Source organism: Odontesthes bonariensis, chromosome 13 (assembly GCF_027942865.1).
Source record: "Odontesthes bonariensis isolate fOdoBon6 chromosome 13, fOdoBon6.hap1, whole genome shotgun sequence".
NCBI classification, from domain to species: Eukaryota; Metazoa; Chordata; class Actinopteri; order Atheriniformes; family Atherinopsidae; genus Odontesthes; species Odontesthes bonariensis.
The window spans coordinates 15,763,811-15,783,064 of record NC_134518.1 but is presented as its reverse complement, the minus strand read 5'-3'; the positions used below and the strand labels follow the sequence as shown (position 1 = coordinate 15,783,064).

The following is a 19,254-nucleotide window of genomic DNA, read 5'->3' as shown; positions in this document are numbered from 1 at the left end:
CAGTGTGAATAAGGGTTGGATTTGATATGTGTGATGGAAGACTCGCCCCTGTGCCTGGACTAGACAAATACTTGGCATACCAATGGGTCACATTGTCATTACACTTTATAGTAGTCGTGTTACATTCAATATTCGTCTAGAAACTGTGATCATCCAAAGTGTTTGTCAAATTTGGTACACTTTGCAGATTTCCTCAAACAATAGTTGTCTCTCACTTATGAGAAATGAAAGTCTCATAATGAGATGCATGCCTCGCTGTTTCCTTGGAGACATTTTCTGGCCGTCTGTCTGTCTGCAACTGGGCTGTAGGTCAGTTTGGGAGTACAGTATTAATACCGGGTGAGCAAATCACGTGCTTCTGCGAATGTTTCGCAATTGGCTTTGATTTCTTGCGTCTTGTGACGGTGCATGGTGGTAGGCCATCGCCCCTGCTTTTATACAGCCGGCAGCCCACTTGGCATTTCTTGTCTGTTGCTTACAAATCCAGCTTGATGCTCAGGTCACACCTCAAGATGCTCATCTTTGGACCTGGGGCTGCTTACGCCGCTTGCACCGCCGGCTGAGCCTGGTAAATTTCTAAAAACTGTTAGACTTTTTTTTTTTAGTTGACATTAACAAAATATAGGAACGTTTTCAGCCCTTCGTCTGCTAACTTCTAGAATTTCTAGAAATACTTTGAGCCAATCTTAAAGTACATCTTCTTACTACGCTTTCTGAGCGGCTTCTTGAGGAGTTATACATTTCACAGAAAAGTAGATTTTCAAAATATTTAATGATCACTGATTTTTACTTTTACCTGCATCCATGTAATCTTAGATAAATGTTTATGCTTGATTGCATCTATTTATTTCAGACCTGGAGTCGAAGATGAACTGGGGGTCCTTTTATGCCGTGATCAGCGGCGTAAACAGGCACTCGACTGGCATTGGGCGCATTTGGCTCTCTGTCATCTTCATCTTCCGTATCCTGGTCCTGGTGGTTGCTGCAGAGAGCGTTTGGGGAGATGAGAAGTCCGGCTTCATCTGCAACACCCAGCAGCCCGGCTGCAACAGCGTCTGTTACGACCAGTTCTTTCCCATCTCCCACATCCGGCTGTGGGCGCTCCAACTCATCCTGGTCTCCACCCCCGCGCTGCTGGTGGCCATGCACGTGGCCCACAGGCGGCACGTCGACAAGAAGATCATGAAGAGGACGGGACGCAGCAGCCCCAAGGAGCTGGAGCGCATCAAGAACCAGAAATTTCAGATCACGGGAGCTCTGTGGTGGACATACATGATCAGCATCATTTTCAGGATCATCTTCGAAGTGGCTTTTCTCTACATCTTCTACTTGATCTATCCTGACTTTAAGATGGTGCGTTTGGTGAAATGTGACTCCTATCCATGCCCCAACATAGTGGACTGTTTTGTCTCCAGACCAACAGAAAAGACCATATTTACTGTGTTCATGCTGGCTGTATCGGGGGTGTGTGTGCTGCTCAACCTGGTTGAGGTGGCGTACCTCATAGGCAGGGCCTGCAAACGGTGCGTGGGGGGCTCTGAGGATGAGTCAAAAGCAGCTTGGATAAGTCAAAGGTTGTCTTCTTATAGGCAAAATGAAATCAATCAGTTGATAGCAGATCATTCTCTCAAGTCAAAGTTCACTGTGACTAAAAAAAGCCCACCTGAGAAAGGTGAAAGGTGTTCTGCTTGCTGAGACTCCCTTTAAACTAACGAACAGTAATCAGGCCTGTCCGCCGGATACGTTCTGCATTAATGACACTTATACTGTATATCTGATCTCTGTCAGCATTTTGACCTTTCGTTTATATACCGTGAAGTCGATAACTTGTTGATTCTGTCGATGCTTCATTTTGACCGAAACAAAGATCAGCTGTTATTTTTGCCAGTGCCATTTAGGCAAAGTTTCAAAGACCAGACCAGTGGTTTCTATGTGCTATAACTGGTTTACTACAAATCCCACATGAGTGATGGTGCTGTATGACCAAGCTTGCCACGATTTGACTGTTCTTTCTTTTTTCGCCTCTGCCGTGTCCTCTGTTTTGTCTAGACGAAGTGAGCAAGTGAACAGGGTGGAAAAAATCTGAGCTAAACAAACCACTCGCTTTTGTTAAAGTTGCATATTTGCCACGAGACAACGCCTTTTTCATATGTTGAAATCTTGGAAGGTGTGGCAGATATGTGTGCTAAAAGGTTCCAAATTTTTCGCAACAGAGTGCCGAAAAGTCGGCACTGTAAGGGTTACTGTTTAGAATCCATCACCATTTGTTGGACATCAGTAGGTTTTTTTTTTAACGTTGATTAACACATTTAGGCCAGTTTTAGAACAAAAGAGCAAACTTTCACAGCAGAAAAATGATGAATGAGTTATTCTGTTTCCTCTTCAGATTTCTGTGCCATGCTATATTAATGGAAATGTGCAGCTGTCTTTAAGGCACAAAAATGCCTAAAAAGTCAAACTAATCGTGAGCTTATGAGAACATTTTGTAGGAGCATTAGATGGTATTTCTGGTTAAAAAAAAATAATAAATGAAAGGCAAAAATACAGATAAACATTAATTCCGGACCTTTATAAAGGCTAAGAGGACTGAAATAGCTTAAATACTGGGTAAGAAAGGCAGCTTGTTTAGTCTAGGGCAAAGAAAGAATACTACCATGTATCATATTTTATCTGGTCTTACTCAAAGCTTTTAAAGGTAGTTTTTAAAAGTGAGACTCATGATCAAAGACCAAGTCTCACATAACCAATGTCTTATTTTCTCAAAACTGTCCTCTTCCAAGGTCCTTTTGTTCTACTTTCTTTCCTCTTTCCATTATAGGAACCAAGGGGTCAGGGAGCCAAAGCTTCTTAAGACTTGCTCCCCACTCTGAGTCTCCCTTCCTGGTTTGTCCTCACTAAAATTTTATTATGTTCCTCAATCTCTCTCGTCCCGTCCCGTCAACCGGTAATCGGTAATTTATTTGATGTCATCATGACCCATTCTTTGTTAGTGGAGCGAAGAAAATCCCCCGTTGAAGCCAACAACAGTATGGTGGTTGGATTTCAAGGGTCTAAAATCGATAATGCTACATTTTGTGCAGTTTTTACTTGTGTGTGTTTTAGCATATAGCTATGGACAAAAATATAACTGTTCATGCCTGAAAACCAGATAAGTGTTAAAGTATAATGCAAAGAGTAACACGTTTTAAATACAATAATGTTATTTCGACCGTGGGCTTAGAATGATGAATCTTAAACTGATGGAATAGCAAAAATTACAGCAACTCGTGTGTTCCTATTCATTTCACTTTGCAAAGACTTTTTCTCATCACCCCTCATACAGCTTGTGTCTTTTTTTATTACTCCTGTAAGAAGCACCTACTAACCTACTTCTGAATCTCTGACAGAGACCCGTCACTCCCATAAAGTTGAACCTGCGTGCTTTATTATTGCGCCGGTGGCTGTTTACGTGAATGTTTTGTCATTAGGTTAACCTGCGTTTTTGTACACGTTTTAATAGAAACACAAACCATATGCATAAATGCAAATGCCTCCATTTACATCCAGGTAAACAATCCAGATCAAATATGATGGGTTGAAACTATACTGTGTACATTATGTAATGTAAAGAAATAAACTGCCTGATCATTGGACTTCGATTTGAAGTTATTTATCAAGTTGTGCTTTGTTTTTTTCAGTGTATTGGGAGATGACTGTATTCCCAGTTACTCTACGTGGTACAATTCAGGAGCTTCTTTAGAATCTGAGCTCATCCCATATGTTGAAAATTACCTTTTTCCACGGTTTGCCTTCTTCCTGTCTCTGTAATTTGTAACTTGAGGATGCCATTGGCTACTCATCTCCAAATCATGCCCCCTTCAATGATAGGAGATAGACCCTTATGCTATATTTAGACCCCTTGGGCCCTTGTGGCCAGACAGGCTTAACAGACATCGTGATTGGCCAGCTGCCCTGTCGCTCACTGTAGCAGAGTAGATGGGCTTCAGTAGTTTACATTAGAGAGTGTCCACTGTGCCAAATTTAACCACAGGGGGAGGGGGGCTGAGGGAGGGCAGGTCGGACATGGTTGAGAGTGTGTCCAGCTATTTTTTTTTTTCGTGTGTTGTGGTCAGCGGAAGACCCCGAGGCCTGGATCCTGATTCGTGCCAAAGTTGAACTTTGAAGACAGAAGACTGAGTCAGTGTGGAACTGAGTTTTTTCCTATCAGGAGTCCACTTTTCCTATTTTCCTAACCATTCAAGGACATTGCTTTGGGCCCTGAGATCAGCGTTGCACCGAGGCCTGTCAGCGAAGCGGGGCGGCCTCATGGACCCCCCAAGAGGTGTAGAGCTTTGCCACAGGGGGTGCATAAGTTGACAAGGAGGATTTCTCCAGCAAATGTGAGTTTTCTGTATCTATTTGTCAACATAATACTTTGTGGACTGCTGTACCTGTTCTTTTAGAATTGAAGTCAGACATAAACCTTTCTCAAGGAACATACATTAGCCAAAGGCTGTGGTGTTTGCATCTGCTGTGACGGAAAACACACTGTAGAAAACACAATCTGCCGCTATTCTTTTTTGTCTAGCGATGTACATGACATCAATCTCCATTGTAATGTGGCTTCACATAGTGTGAAGGGTTTCATAATGATTTTTTAAAAAACGACCCCAGTTTACGGTTGCTCAAACGTTTGAATGATTTGTTAGATGCGGATGCCATAATGGTAACATACCTAGAATTTCCTGCCCTTCTACAGAACACCACATCCTTCAGAGGTGGAACATATTTAGGATATAATGTATCGTAGGAGCTGACAGGAGCAGCATCACTTAACTGTTTTCTGATTCACACTTCCTGGTGCCAATCGGCCTGGTGTTTGATTTCGTGTCGTGTGGATCATGTTTCCATGGTTTGGGTCGTGAAGGCCAAGAGCAGCAGAATCATACTAAAACCTGCCTTGCCCCTGTCCACACTTGCCAAATATATACCCTCCTAAAGTAAATATAATCCTGTGTGCATCCACGTGCATTACACCACTACCTGCTCAGCTGCCAAGTCTCCCGGTTGGACATTCAGCAGCTTGGCTCCTTAGGGACTCGTTTGTTCTCAGCTCCTTTTAACTCGGTAAGACATTTTGGAGAATTTGTATCGTAGCCATCATGGATAGTCAAGCTTACTTTAGCCTTTCGTTTCAGTGATTTAAATAATGTGCTATGTAGAAAACTCTATAGATAAGTCACATCTGAAATTAGACACTGTTTTTGTAATTCTTTGTCAATGCTTTTTTAGTCCCAGATCTGACCTCACACAGCCATGGGTGACTGGAACCTGCTGGGAAAGCTTCTGGAAAAAGCCCAGGAGCACTCCACCGTGGTGGGGAAGGTGTGGCTCACTGTCCTGTTCATCTTCCGCATCCTGATCTTGAGCGCTGCAACAGAGAAGGTGTGGGGCGACGAGCAGTCGGGCTTCACCTGTGACACCAAGCAACCTGGTTGCGAGAACGTATGCTATGACATTACCTTCCCCATCTCCCATGTCCGCTTCTGGGTGCTGCAGATTATCTTTGTGTCAACACCTACCTTAATCTACCTGGGGCACATACTTCATCTGGTGCGGATGGAGGAAAAGCACAGAGAGAAGGAGAAGGAGAGGGAACATCACTCAGACAAACAGGCCCTTATTGTGGATGCTAAGCAGAAAAAGGCTCTCATAAGGGACGAGAAAGGGCGGGTGCGCCTGCAGGGGGAGCTCTTGCGCACATATGTCTTCAATGTGATCTTTAAGACACTGTTTGAGGTGGGCTTCATTGTGGCCCAGTACCTTTTGTACGGCTTTGAGCTGAAACCCATGTATACCTGCGACAGACCCCCATGTCCTAATGTGGTTAACTGCTACATATCCCGCCCCACAGAGAAAACAATCTTCATCATCTTCATGCTTGGTGTGGCCAGCGTGTCTTTGTTACTCAACCTCGTAGAAATCTATCACCTGGGCTTCACCAAGTGCAGCCAGGGCATCATCTTCAAGAGGGGTCCACAGCCCCCTGAATGTATAATCAAAGAGCCCAGTGAGACTGCGGTGCCTCTGGTGCCAAGCTTCGATGACTATTTCCAAGGGCACCCCCAAGTCCAGCCCGTCTACCCGCCTGTACCCAGCTACAACCTCTCCCCTCTGTCTGATGGCACAGACTCATCCTTCCATCCCTACCACAGCAAGGCAGCTTACAAACAGAACAAGGACAACTTGGCGGTGGAAAGGAGCAGCAGCAAGCCAGAGGAATTTGACCTGAAAGGAAAGAAGGGAGCAGGATCAGCCCCTGGGTCGCCTATGCAGGCTAGGCCTGGCAATGGTAGCAAACACAGCGGCAACAAGACTAGAATAGACGATCTGAAGATATAAGGGGGTTTATGTTTCTTGGAGGTCTCTTAAATTGCGAGGGGATCACATGTTGTTTGGATGCGGTCGAACAGACTAAACTGACCCCCCCCCCCCCCCCCCCTCTTTTAAGACGGCTCTGGTTTGACTCATTCCAACTTAGAAGGGAGTGACATTTAAGAGAAGGTAAAAGTGTACTGTAACATACAGAGACAGATGGGGTGAAAACAAAAACAATTGTAATGAACTTTCCTTTTCTTCTGTCCTGTTGTCCTTTACTGGGGGCTTTTTATTTTGAGAAACTTCATTGCTTTTCACTTTAGGGTGTAGCATATTTCTTGATGGTATACCAATTAGGACAACATGATATTATCGTTAAATGTTGATTAGTGCTAGTGTTTTCTGAATCATGTTGGCTTTTGTATGACCTAAGTCTTTCCACTGTCCAGTATACAGTTTGCTCAGGTTTACATTGAGCCTGTCTATTCTTTCATGAGGTACAATTTTCAAAACCCAGCGCAGGAACATATTTACGACTGATCTGACCTCAGTTAAAGACATAAGAAAGGGTGAATAGTTCAATTTAACTTCCTTTAACAGTGTTGAGGTCATCATCAAGCATAGTTCACTTGTTTAGACTTGAAGTGAGAAGTTGTGCAATACGTGACAACATGTTGGACACTGGAATGACTGTTACTAAATCCAGATCGTGCCTCCGAAGAAATTGCACTGGTGTCAGAAGTTCCACCATTTGTGCTGTCTTTCTCTCTCTTTTTTTCTTTTTCTTTTGACAGCCAGCGAGTACATAATTGAAAGCACATTTTCTGGTTTATCCATGTTCATCTGTGTATTTGTGTTTGTTTCCTGTAAGGCACTTGGTGACAACCATGTTTGTTAAACTGCTTGAAATAAACCTGTCTTAAATTTGCACAACTAGCAGTTCGTTTATACCTCAACTGATTATCAGGAGAAGGGGGAGACATTTCAGTGTGCATGTCCCCAGACATATCTCAGCTGTTATTTTACACTCCTGAAAAAGATCAATCAAGATCAGCTCGGAAATAGAAAAGGTACTGTAGCCCAAACACCTTCCAGTTCTGTGTTTAATCTGACATTATCACTGAATGTCTGGAATTAGATCGAACCTGCCAGGTGTAGTTTGAGTCATCTGCTTTTCAGCCTGTTAAAAACCAACATGTCCAAGCGGGAATAGACTTTAGTGTGTAGGTATCTCGCAAATGCAGGTATCATCCTCCTCTGTTCCAGGAAAGCACAGCACACAGGCACCCCTGGTATGAAAACCTTGAAATAGCTTGTTTAGGACGAGGAAGCGCCCTCATGGCTTTGGAATGGTATGTTCTTAACTCCCCGTCAATGCTCGCTGTGTTGAGGGAAGAGTGAAATGGATGTTCTTGCCATTCCAAAGCATTGAAATAAAAATAAAAAGTTCAGTCTCCTTTCACCCTCTACGTTTTGTGTTTTTCCATGAGACTGATAGTAGTCTGGGCAGTGCCAGACTCTGCGTGTTGCAAAGCCAAACACATTATTCCTTACATCCCCCATATGTCATCTGAAAAAAACCAAATAATGGTGGAACCAGACTGAACAGTCAGAAGTGTTAAATGTAATATTATACACCATAAATCAAACAGAAAAAGGAAACATGATAAAGTTGGGGGCGTTTTGTTTTTTTCTAGATTTCTTTTTTTTTTGGAAACACAATAAAGTGGTCATCTTCTGGAAAGGGTTTACACGTGTTTTTGAAAATGATGACAGACGTAGAGATATGACTGATTCTGCTTGAATCCAGAGCTTTGAAATGAAACCCTTACTTTGAATCAGAGCACTGGATTACATCTTCTTTAGATATACAGCATATATCAATGAATCGTGTTTTGCTGCGAAAGCGCAATCCGTCAGTGTTACCATGGGCCCAAATTGCTGATTAGCATGAAATACTGCTGACTGTAATCTACACTGGGTTTCACAATGATATTGTTGATGACAAGCAAATCAAAGCACAAAAAATCAAAGTGTCTCCACAAATTAACAGCAGAACTCTTCCCAGTCCCAGAGAGTGAAGTAACACTTTTATCTCTAATGACAGAGATGGCGTGCTCTGACTTAATCATCAGTGCCTTAATGGAATAATATGTGAGACAGACATAAAATTTAGTTATCATTGCACTTTGCACATCAGGCGTGAAAGCATCCCAAATGAGATTCTTCTCCTGCAAATATATCTTTGTTCTGCACTGGATCAACTACTTTTACTGCTGTCAAACCCCTCTACGATTCAAAAGGCCTCATTTTTGCCAATGTGCTTATTTGCAAACCACAGTTTTGCTCTTATTTGCACTTTGGAAAGTAAAGGCATTTCCGGGCATTCCAACCGTGCAGGTCAATTTAGATTATTAGGGCTGCGCTCTGACGTCCTGTGATGACATTTCTAAGTTGTTGGAGACTTCTTTTTGCATCATCTGCCCTTTGGCTGAATTTGCCAAAGTGGCCAGTCCACTGGAACTCTGCACAACTTGACAATGATTTTTATTACATCTGAATGATTTGTTTGGATTCATTTGGATATGTGTAAATCCACATTTCTTTTCTTTTCTTTTATTTGCTTTTTTCTCAAAGGCAAAGAGATCTCTCTTGACCCTTGCACAGTGACAGAACACACTTGCCTGGTAAAGATTCAGAGGTTGTAAATTGCAGAGCAACTTCCCAATAAGGAGATCTTAATTAAGAAATATATATTATTATTATTATTAAATAAAACATGCATGATGATTGTTTTCCTTGCTGGAATCTGATAGTGGTGCTGCGTATTCTGTATTCAGTATGTTCTTGTAGTGCATAGTCCTCTCTACTAGTTGCAGCACAGTACTCTGCTGCCCTCTTCCTTTACTTTTATTCAAACACTGACACACCACTTGCTGATTCGCCGGAGAGGGCGCCGTCTGCTGGACATGTAAAATATTTGTGAGCGACAACTTTAAATTTGCCATTTCTTCCAATGAATCTTTTTGGTTTATTGATTGCTGGGCATACAATAGTATAGAGTCATTTGATCTAAGCTGGTAAATGAGAACATATGGAAGATACATATGGAAGGAGAACTGAACAAGGACTGCATGATAGGACAGGCAGAATAAAACCAATCATCAAGGGTGGTTGATGTGTGTTTTCGAGTCTCTGACTCAAGTATTTACACTCTCGGGCCTGTTTTCAATCATACTGACACGATGCACCTAACCTGTGAATGTGTGATAAATGACAGGGCCAGAAGCAAAGCCTGCCCATGCACCAACTCTGTGGTGCTGACAGACTTTGCTTATGAATTATCAACCAAAAAGAAAGAGGGGGGGGGGGCTTCTGATGTCTACTGACTGAACCCGTCAGCTTGCAGGCCTGTCACCTCATCACTGACGCCACCCTTGTTAAAATCAATGCAGGCTGCGCGGCTCCAACGCCAAGCTCGGCAGAATGCAGTGCGGGAGCAAAGCTGAAGTGCTGCTGAGAGGAGGCTCGGTGGGGAAATGAACAAAAGTCAGCTACTGACATGGTTTCTAAGGCAGAAAACGTCATTATGGTCTTGCATCTGTCAGCTCTCCTCTTGGCCTCTTTGTTTGTGCATTGTGGAAACAGGCTGACCGTTTGCTGCCACCATGTGACAACCCAAACTCCCTGCAGATGTCAAGACAGCAACTATAAGACTGTTAAAAGAAGGCTTGTGTTGTGGCGGTGAATTAATTGATTCTTTTCACTTCAGTCTTTATCAGGGCAAAAAAAAAAATGCTGTAATCATGTGTGGGGGTAAAATAAAAAAAATCGTTTTTCAAGAATAAAACAGTTGTTACATAAAATGCTTCAATGTTTTCCTATTTCCAATTTGCAAGGGGATGAATAAAGTGATGAATCATAAGTTTTTACCACAGCGGCGGGTTTGTGCCTGTCAGGGATCTTACTGCAGTGACAGTTAAAAATGCTTGTGGGATCAACACAATAACAGACCCTGTCTATGACTAAATTAACAGACAAAGACTTTCCCTCACAAAGTTTGATCCCTGCGCACACATTTTGGTTCAGTGTGGCTTACACAACAGATGGTAGGGGAAGTCATGGCCTCGTGTGTGTGATACAGCTTGTTCATCACGCGCAGACCTAAATAAAGTTCATCCTAGATTTTAATCAAGAGGATCTTATCGGAGATAAGAATTTGGTAATCCACTGACATACTTTTGGCTTTTTTGACCTCAAACAATTACACACACACACATGCTGGAGACTGAATTTGATCCTGTTGAATTATACCTCTAAAGTAAAAAAAAAAAAAAAAAACTATTAGAAATTTATAAAGGATGACATTAAATCCAACTCCTCGGATAAGCAGATGAAAACCGATGGATGGATGGACGTTAAAACAGAAAACAAAAAGCTTATTTTCTGCTTCATTTCGCAGAATCGTCAGAAGTGGGTTCTTCGGAAGAAGTGTCAAAATACCGCAACCTTTTCAAACCAGCGAAAAATGAGTTTTGGTGACGGAATAACAACAAGGACTGCACACATCTCCAATTTTTCCAAGTTTATTTGAGTCATTCAGCACTTGCAATTACACTGACATCTACATTCTGAAATCACCAAACATCTTCAGTACAAACAATTAAAAAAAAGAAAGCATTTGCGAATCAGAGTTTCACTATGTCACAATGTTACAGCAAACAAAGTTAAATCAGAGATGAGAAACACTCTGTTGAAAAGGGCCGACAGATGAACAGCTTTGAGGAGGAGACATCGTTACAACTTTGTTCCAAAACACTGTGCGACACATTTAAATGTATTCACATAAGAGAAGAAATTTGGGGACAGAATCATCTCTGGATTCAAAGTGTTCATACGTACATGTTATGAACAATACAAAGTATTTTGTGTGTGCACGCATCAGTCAGAAGCCGAGGTTTTCTAACACGACAAACTCCTAATGTGAGGGGACTTAGAGCTGTTGGCCGAATGGCAGCATAATGCAAAGCCTCTTAAAAACAGAGGCTGCCCCTCTGCCAACGACAAAACATTTTCAAAGGAGAAAAGAAAAAGGAAAAGAAAATTAAAAAAAATAAATAAGTAAATGAAAAAGTGAGCCGGCTGGGACTGGCAGGAAAAAGCACCCACCAGCCTCCACTCCCCCATGTCAAGGAAAATGCAGTAACTTCCTGCTCTGGCCTTGGGTTAAGGCCTGAGCTCAAACCAGTTACCCCAACTGTCTGGTTTGTAGATGGTGCCATCTGAGTGATGCCCTTGAGAAGGGGGCTCCCTGCCTGCATCTGTCCATCTCCACTGGCCTCAGTGGCTGCCTTAATCGTGTTTGCCCTTGCCTTTAGGCGTGCCCTCGTTCCAGGCCACATAAACGAACCCCGCCAGAACCACATGCACGGCAAGCACTGCGACGATGGCTGCATAGAAGTAGCTGTCAGAGCTGGACATCTTCATGGAACCTAAGAGGAGGAGGAGGAGGATAAACGATGATGACAAGCTGCTGCATTAGGGACAAACGTTTAAGAGTCAAGGTTATTTTTCAAACTTGGAGAGGATGTCTGCATCAAACTGGGAATGCCCGCGTGAAACAGACATGATAGAAAACCAAGCAAGGATGAAAGGGGCATCACTTTGCAGAAATAATAATTAATATCATCAATGAACACAGTTGGACATTAAACAGAAACTTTATTTCACATTCTATACATGATTAATGCAATTAGGAAAATACCAGGATTAACCGAGTAGATAGACTAGTGGCAAAGAAAGGTACGACTCTGGGAGCTCCGGAGAATTAATGAGACAAACACGACAGATTTGCAAAAATAAAGGCGCATTGACAGTACGTGCAAAACAAATACTTTAAAGTGAATTGGTAAGTTATGAAAATAAATCAAAATAAATAAGTATTTACAGATGTTCACGGTTTTAAACCATAACATAGTTTCAGACTAGTCACAGTTCAATTCACGGTAAAGCTGTAGAAGTTAGCTGAGGTTAATCAACTCAGTAATAGCGAAACACACTCACTCAATTGTAGTCTTGTGCCGTACAATGCAATGCCCAATAAATTCATCCATTTAAATAGACAGGAATTATTAAATACCTTAAAAACCATGAAGCAGGTGTAGTAATATTGCACAGTCCCAAACAAATAAGGGTTACTGGTTACCTGAGGGAGGGGGAACAGGCTAAAGGGGTAAAGCAAAAGTTCTAGCACACTACCTGGTTATCTGCCAGGCTTGCGGCCTGTGTGTGTGTGTGTGTGTGTGTGTGTCAAGCACCGGTCTTGATCTCAGGACAACTCGAAGCAACTGATCTATAGATCTGAGTGATTCAGAGGGCACATGTGGTTGTTATTATATGGAACCACCCCATTAAGTGCCCAATTCAAAAGAGGACGGGAGCCAGTGAAAGGAACTAAGTACTGGAGAGATGTGCTCACGCTTACGTGTTTGTCTTAGCAGACAAGCTGCAGCATTGAAAGGGAAGCCTGGCTTATAACATCTGTAAATGGCAGCGAATTTTGTTTATGGTAATTGATGCAGTTCTGGCACTCTACATTGTTGTGCTTTTATTTTGAAGAGCACTGCTCTTCTTCTGCTACTTCCTGTTATTGCCGACACGAGACTTTCTGCTCTAGTCTCATCATAACGACATGCGCACGTTGCAACAAAGTTGGTGAAAACATGAGAATAAATTAATTACGTATCATATTTTGTGTTGAAACTTGTGAAAGGTATTTTATTGTGGTTCGCTCCGTGTTTTGTGTGGTTTGTATGTCACATGCAAAGACTGTCACCGAGAGGTGTGTGGAAGATGGGCTGCTGGCAGACAGAGCTCAAACTTCTGGGAGGTAGGAGGAGACAAATGGTGTATTCTTCAAAACGAGTGATTTATTTCATTTAAAGCAGGGCTCAGTAATACGGGGTTTGTTTCCCATGCAATACACACCCCAAAGCTGTAGGGGGAGCTCCGTAGAACATAGGCGACAGTCTAGCCAGACTGTCGTAAACCCACCTGAGGCAATTTACGGTTTATTTTTCAAGACACTGGCAGAGAGTTGGAGAAGACGACGGAGGTTCGCCATGTCTTCAAAGGTATGTAGTAAAAGTAATTATCAAAGCAGTATAAAAGCAAAGAATGAATTGTAAACCATATGTGCATGTTTGTCTCGGCTCAGAGCCCTTTACGACCTGCCGTGAAGCAGTAGTTCTCGGCTCTCGTGTGTCGCGAGACTTCCAGAGCTAAACAAAGCACGCGGCGCCACAGGCAAAGTTGCAAGCGCTGTTTCGGGCTAGGGCCACCAGATGGAGATGGAAATGTCACCGTTTTCATCGGAACGGGTCAGCCAAGCAAACTGATGATTGCCAAGCAATTTTATGACCATGAAAAAGTTGCATAGCATGTCTTTAAAACAAAAGAAAATTATCATTATTATATTATTTTATATTACAGCTTAAAAGGTTAATTTCATGTAAACATTCATTACTTAAGTTTACTAAGAATGATTCATTTAAGTTTAAAATGTAAACATGGTTCTATGCGTTATCTGTGAAATATGGTACTATGGCATTTGTATTTTTCGTGTCCATTTTATAGTTTCCACGGTGTAAAAATGTCGGTGGTGAAAAGAGGAGAGAATTAAAGTTACACCAGTCGAAGCTCTGATCATTTTGTGTGATTAATCCAGGTGGGCCGCTACAGCATCGACACACAGAGCGTAACAATATAGGGGCCCTATAATTGGCCGATTAAAACGGAATCTATTTTTAACGCGGAATATCGCGGAATTTGACATAATTTGATTGAAATGCTGTTTTTGTGTGGAAGAGAGGAACGTATGTCTGGAGAAAACTGCACGGAAGAAAGCAAATCTGGGTGGCACAACAAGCCCCCTCCACAGACTGAGACCCCCCCCCCGTTCAAAACAATGTAAGCATAGCGAAGCGGCTGGACACGGCTCTGTCTTTGTCGTTGAAAAAAAACTCCCAAACTCGGCACTAAAGGCTGAGTTATACTTCTTTTAACTGCCCTTGCGTCTTGCGCGTATGTTAATGGCTCGAGACGTTTATACTTCATTTTGCTTTGTCGGCGGTTGCGTGTGCTGCGTGGCGATTCACCGCCAGGACAGTAGGTGGAGTAGCGGGTTTTTTCAATGACAAGCCTACTATGATGAAAGGAAATTCACCGCCAGGAGCTCTTTGGCAAGTCTCTCTTCCATAGATTCATGCTTCTTCTTCTTCTTGTAAATAGCCGGTATTTTGTCAGATTTTCAACACCTTGGGGGTCTAAACGACTACTTTCTCGCCTGAAAATGTTTCAAATGTTGCTTAAGTTATATATTTACAGAGTTTAGCCTATAGCTTAAGGGAAATCAGCTTTTCAGGCCGGCTGATTTCGACTCTGGCAGGAGTGAAGTGCACTGTGTGTAAACGCTCTGCATACTGTCAGATCGATCAAGTAGTAGGCGGTTTCGACCACAGCCAGTGGCTTGCGCTTGCGTCTTGCGTGAAGTTTAGAAAATTGAGGTGACACACGCAAGCACGCAAGGGGTGGCTTGCAACCGCGCAAGGGCTTGCGTTTCTTCTTGCGTCTTGCTTTGCGTCTTGCGTTACCGACTATAAACCAGGCTTAACCCTTCAATTCAGGGCCAAGCAATACCCAATTACTTTTATGTGACAGGTGAACAGTTCTGCAAATTTTGCCAACATACAATTGACAAGGTACTAATTCACAAGGACTTAACTAGTCATACAGCTTAAAGGGAAAGTTCTGTTTTTTTTTTTTAACCTGGACCTTATTTCTAGCTGTATTTACGTTCATTTACTCATTGATAATATTTTGGTGTCACTCAGAGTCGTTCGGACGTTATTTAGATCATTCGAGAGTGTATAGTATAACGGCACGAAACGGCTCCTTCATTTCACCAATACTCAATAGTAAAGTATTGGTGAAATGAAGGAGTTTCGTGCCTTATTTTAGAGGCTGCATTACCAGGGTTTCCGCTACATTCATTTCACTGCGGCGGGCCGCCGCACCTTCATCGTTGCCCGCCGCACCTCGGATAAATTCGGAACCCTGTGTTATTGTGTAATTTTCCACATCAAAGCATTCGTCTGCCTTTCCCGCGGTTGATCAGCGTTCCCCCGCCCCGCCCTCTCTCATTTATGACACTGGCTCTCTGACTGAATAACGGGATGAGGTGACTTTTTGGAGTCCTCTTTTAATGTGCAAGTTGCCATAGTAACTAGCAAAGCATTTGTCTGCCTTTCCCGCGCTTGACCAGCCTTCCACCGCCCTCTCTCATCTGACACCGGCCGGCTCTCTAACTGGATAACGGGATCAGAGGCATAGGCGCCGTCTGCGTGGGTACTTCGGAGACCGGGCACCCACGGGGATTAATGAGCACCCACGGAAAAATCCGAGCATTGAAGTGACACAATCAACCATTATATAGTATAGCTCGTCAGGTGTCTGGAAGCTGCGCGCCGGCGCAATTGCGTTTTCCAACCGGCGGGGAATTTTTCTTGGTTGGGGCAAAACCGGCCTTTCCAAAGCCATGTCATCTGCTGCTGCTGTAGTGTTTTCCCAAAATTCACCGAATCCTTCCCGAATAGCCTTCAGATCGCCTCTCAGCGTGTCAATCATTTCTCTTGCGCTCTGTGTGTGTAGCTGGCGCTTTCGGAGAGCGGCGTTGACCGCCTCCACGCGAGAGAAGAAAGTGAGCATGAGCCGCAAAGAAAAAAAAGTTCCAAACTTCTGCAAGTGCACGAGCAGGCCAGTGGCTTTACCCCCTGCATCACCTTTTTCATTTGCGCTCAACTCCTCTAGAAAGTCCACCAAAGCACTGTAGTTTGCAGCAATGGATTGTAAAGAGGCCGCCTTCACAGTCCAGCGAGTGGGGCAGAGAGGTTTCAGCGATGGTGCGTCCGTACCCTGAAACTCCTTGAACCAAGCGAGTCGTTTTGGTGAATTTCTGATCAGTGTGATCAACTCGCGGATGAGGGACATGAAGTTTCTACATGCAGGGATGCTTTGGGCGACGTCATGTACCATTAAATTCAGCAAATGTGCGGTGCAATGCACGCCCGGGGCTCCTGCTCCAGCACGCGTGCATTTTAAGAAGACGTACTATGTATGAACAATAAAGAAGTATAAGAATCTGAGTGGATGCGGTCTCCGAGTCGTGAGTATAAGTTTCAGTACTAGTTTCAGTTTGTATAAATATATTTTCAGTTCAATTCAGTGCATGTTGTGATTATGTCATCGGTTTTTAAGTCGCTTTGTAGAAAAGCATTTGCCAACTGTAATGTAGGCCTAATTCCATTATCAATTTCAATTCAAATATAGGCTATTTTATTGTAAAATATTGATGTGACATCCGCAGGGAAAATAAATAGGATACATTTATTACACATACAAATAAAGTGACCAACTCATGAAACGGTTATATTATTGGAAAGCAAGGTTTTATGCAAACGGGTCTTTCTGTGGGTCGCGACCCCCAGTTGGGAACCATGAGCACCCACCGGCATAAACATAAGTCGGCGCCCCTGATCAGAGGTACGTGACGTTGAATTGATGTTATTTCCCAATTATTATTTTACATTTGTGAACAAGTTGTTGAACATTGTGCACGGTTTATATCGGTCCTGGAGTTCCCTTATCAGAAGGCCTTAGAGCTGTTCTTCCAGAAACCCAGGAGAATAAAATGCTCTGAGCCAGCCTGCCAGATGTGCCATTGATCTGTCTCTCTCTCGTGTCTGTTCGTGACAAACTTATTTTATCCATTAGCAAATGTTTAATTTAATATAATTTAACAACATTTTGTGTTGTCATTAGGCACACACTAAGTTTATCTGAAAAAGGAACAATAAAAAGATTCATTTTAAAGAAAGAAGAAGATACTTTTTGTAACACAACACTGTTTTACGTTATGGGCATTTCTGAGTGACAGTTGTAAATAAAGAGAATAACTGGAAACATGTGTAATTGTGCTATATCGCGATATCAGCGTGATATAAATTATTGGTTCCCAACCTGGGGGTCTCCATGGTTGGCGGGGTCCTGCCACCGCACCTTCAAGGAAATCCTGCAGGAAACACTGATTACATATACATGATATAAGCGGATATATAAACGCGGCTCTCGAATGATCTAAATAGCGTCCGTTAAATAGTTAAATTTGAAGAAGATTAAAATGTTTGGTTGTTGTTTTATTACAATTTCTATTTAATTTTGTGTACATTTTATCCATTTACATAAAAAAAAAATAAAAAAATGTTTTTGGTAGCAAAATAAGAGTAAAAGGTAAAAAAACAAACAAAAAAAAAAAAAAAACAGGATTCCCAAAAATTAAAACGGAATATGGGAAAAAAATAAAAGAGATTTTATAAGATCCTAGCAATAGTTCCGTTGTGATGTGATAAAAGCATGAATAAGCTGCTCAAAATCATTAAATTTTATATATATATATATATATATATATATATATATATATATATATATATATATAGTTGTTGTTATTTTAATTCACGGATGGATTTTTTGAATTCTAATATTTCAACTTTCCACAAAAAAAGCAGAGGTAATTACCCTCTTGAAATGACGTAATTGAATTTTTGTCTGCTCCCTCGTGTCAGCGGTGTGAAATGGTTATAAAAATAAAAAAATATATTATTGTTCATATGTTCACATGTGACTGATCTGAACCGTTTACAAAAAATATGTCACTTAAACAAAAACATGTATGTATATGTATACACACATATGCAAAATAATATGTCCTCATGATGGTGCTGCTGAAATTTCCCTGCCACGGGGGGGGGGACCCTGGAGGGAGGGGTAGGTCTTTTAACCCCAGATCAACAAAACTATTTGTTTAAGGCTTGGAAGCAAGTACTGAAGGCAGTTTGCTAAGAGCGTCATCCTTTCAGATAAATTCCTGAAACAACCTCAAAATAATAATAAAAAATATTTACCCTCAAATATGTATGCCTTTGATGCAAAGTACAGTCCAATGGGCATCGTGACCATCAGGATAGTGAAGAAGAGCAGTGTCTTTAGGGCTGAAACCAAGGAGCCTTCATTTCTGTGGAGTACATGTTCATTAGTCAACCTTCATAAAACCAAGACAGCGTACACACTGTTAGAGGGCAGAGGGAATGTTAATTGCCAACTACTGGTTTGGCAGTGTTCCCTTGGCAATGATTTATGTTGTGGTGCAGGATTACGAGACATTAAAAGAAAAGTCCTTTATGTGCATGTTCGGCATTAAGCGGGACTCGGTTTTTAAGGCCGAGCGTCAGTGACTAGCTAGCGTGCTAAAGGTTGTTATCCGGTAATTCAAACAGTTTTCTCACCCTCTGAAATACGCAGGCGGCTCAACTGAGGCGTCTGAAGATGCTCGCACTGATCCGTCCATTGCAACACCGATAAAAGGAAAGTTGCAGAGGAAAGGAGTTGTTTCTTTCACAGTCGTTAGCGTCTTTCCCTGTGTGTGTGTGTGTTGTGTTGTCGCCGTGAATTCAGTTCTTCCGGCATAGTCACGGGACGGTCACATGACGAGGTTTTCCCACCAGCTAGTCTCGCGAGGGCAGACTGTCTGGAAACCGTCGAGGCATGGAACATAAAGTGGACTTTTATATGAGCTGTGAATTTATGACAGCAGCTTAACGTTTTGGACAGTTCTCAGAATAAGAACAATGTGTGGCTACAGTCTGTCTGGGCCTTTTTCCTGTTTACTGCGAAGAGCAAGTTTTGGGAGAAGCATGTTACAGTAGTAAACTTGTCAAATGCATCGCAATAGTAGCCACCAGTGTTGAGTGTATTCTATACAACCCTGATCATTTCAGTTGAATT

At 42.3% G+C, this 19,254-nt stretch overlaps 3 protein-coding genes across 3 annotated transcripts; 2 read left to right on the top strand and 1 right to left on the bottom strand.

The window, feature by feature from the left end:
* The first annotated feature begins 477 nt into the window (after window positions 1-477).
* On the top strand, window positions 478-2,249 carry LOC142397631 (gap junction beta-1 protein-like). The gene is made up of 2 exons (XM_075481139.1): window positions 478-568; window positions 854-2,249. The coding sequence occupies exon 2, from the start codon at window positions 868-870 to the stop codon at window positions 1,693-1,695; it is 828 nt and encodes a 275-aa protein (XP_075337254.1). The 5' UTR covers window positions 478-568; window positions 854-867; the 3' UTR covers window positions 1,696-2,249.
* Window positions 2,250-4,042: 1,793 nt separating this feature from the next.
* LOC142397244 (gap junction alpha-3 protein-like) lies at window positions 4,043-7,254 on the top strand. Its single transcript, XM_075480588.1, has 2 exons — window positions 4,043-4,379; window positions 5,272-7,254. The coding sequence occupies exon 2, from the start codon at window positions 5,296-5,298 to the stop codon at window positions 6,379-6,381; it is 1,086 nt and encodes a 361-aa protein (XP_075336703.1). The 5' UTR covers window positions 4,043-4,379; window positions 5,272-5,295; the 3' UTR covers window positions 6,382-7,254.
* Window positions 7,255-10,927: 3,673 nt separating this feature from the next.
* vma21 (vacuolar ATPase assembly factor VMA21) lies at window positions 10,928-18,925 on the bottom strand. The gene is made up of 3 exons (XM_075481138.1): window positions 18,756-18,925; window positions 18,375-18,484; window positions 10,928-11,849 (listed from the first exon to the last, which is right to left on the bottom strand). The coding sequence occupies exons 1-3, from the start codon at window positions 18,815-18,817 to the stop codon at window positions 11,710-11,712; spliced, it is 312 nt and encodes a 103-aa protein (XP_075337253.1). The 5' UTR covers window positions 18,818-18,925; the 3' UTR covers window positions 10,928-11,709.
* Window positions 18,926-19,254: the final 329 nt, after the last annotated feature.

Excerpts from the sequence above, each read along its gene's own strand:
- vma21 (XM_075481138.1), bottom strand. The coding sequence starts at position 18,817 with ATGGACGGATCAGTGCGAGCATCTTCAGACGCCTCAGTTGAGCCGCCT. Across the intron at positions 18,485-18,755 it reads CCGCCTGCGTATTTCAGAGG|AAATGAAGGCTCCTTGGTTT; the intron begins GTGAGAAAACTG and ends TGTACTCCACAG. Across the intron at positions 11,850-18,374 it reads AAAGGCATACATATTTGAGG|GTTCCATGAAGATGTCCAGC; the intron begins GTAAATATTTTT and ends TCCTCCTCTTAG.
- LOC142397244 (XM_075480588.1), top strand. The coding sequence starts at position 5,296 with ATGGGTGACTGGAACCTGCTGGGAAAGCTTCTGGAAAAAGCCCAGGAG.
- LOC142397631 (XM_075481139.1), top strand. The coding sequence starts at position 868 with ATGAACTGGGGGTCCTTTTATGCCGTGATCAGCGGCGTAAACAGGCAC.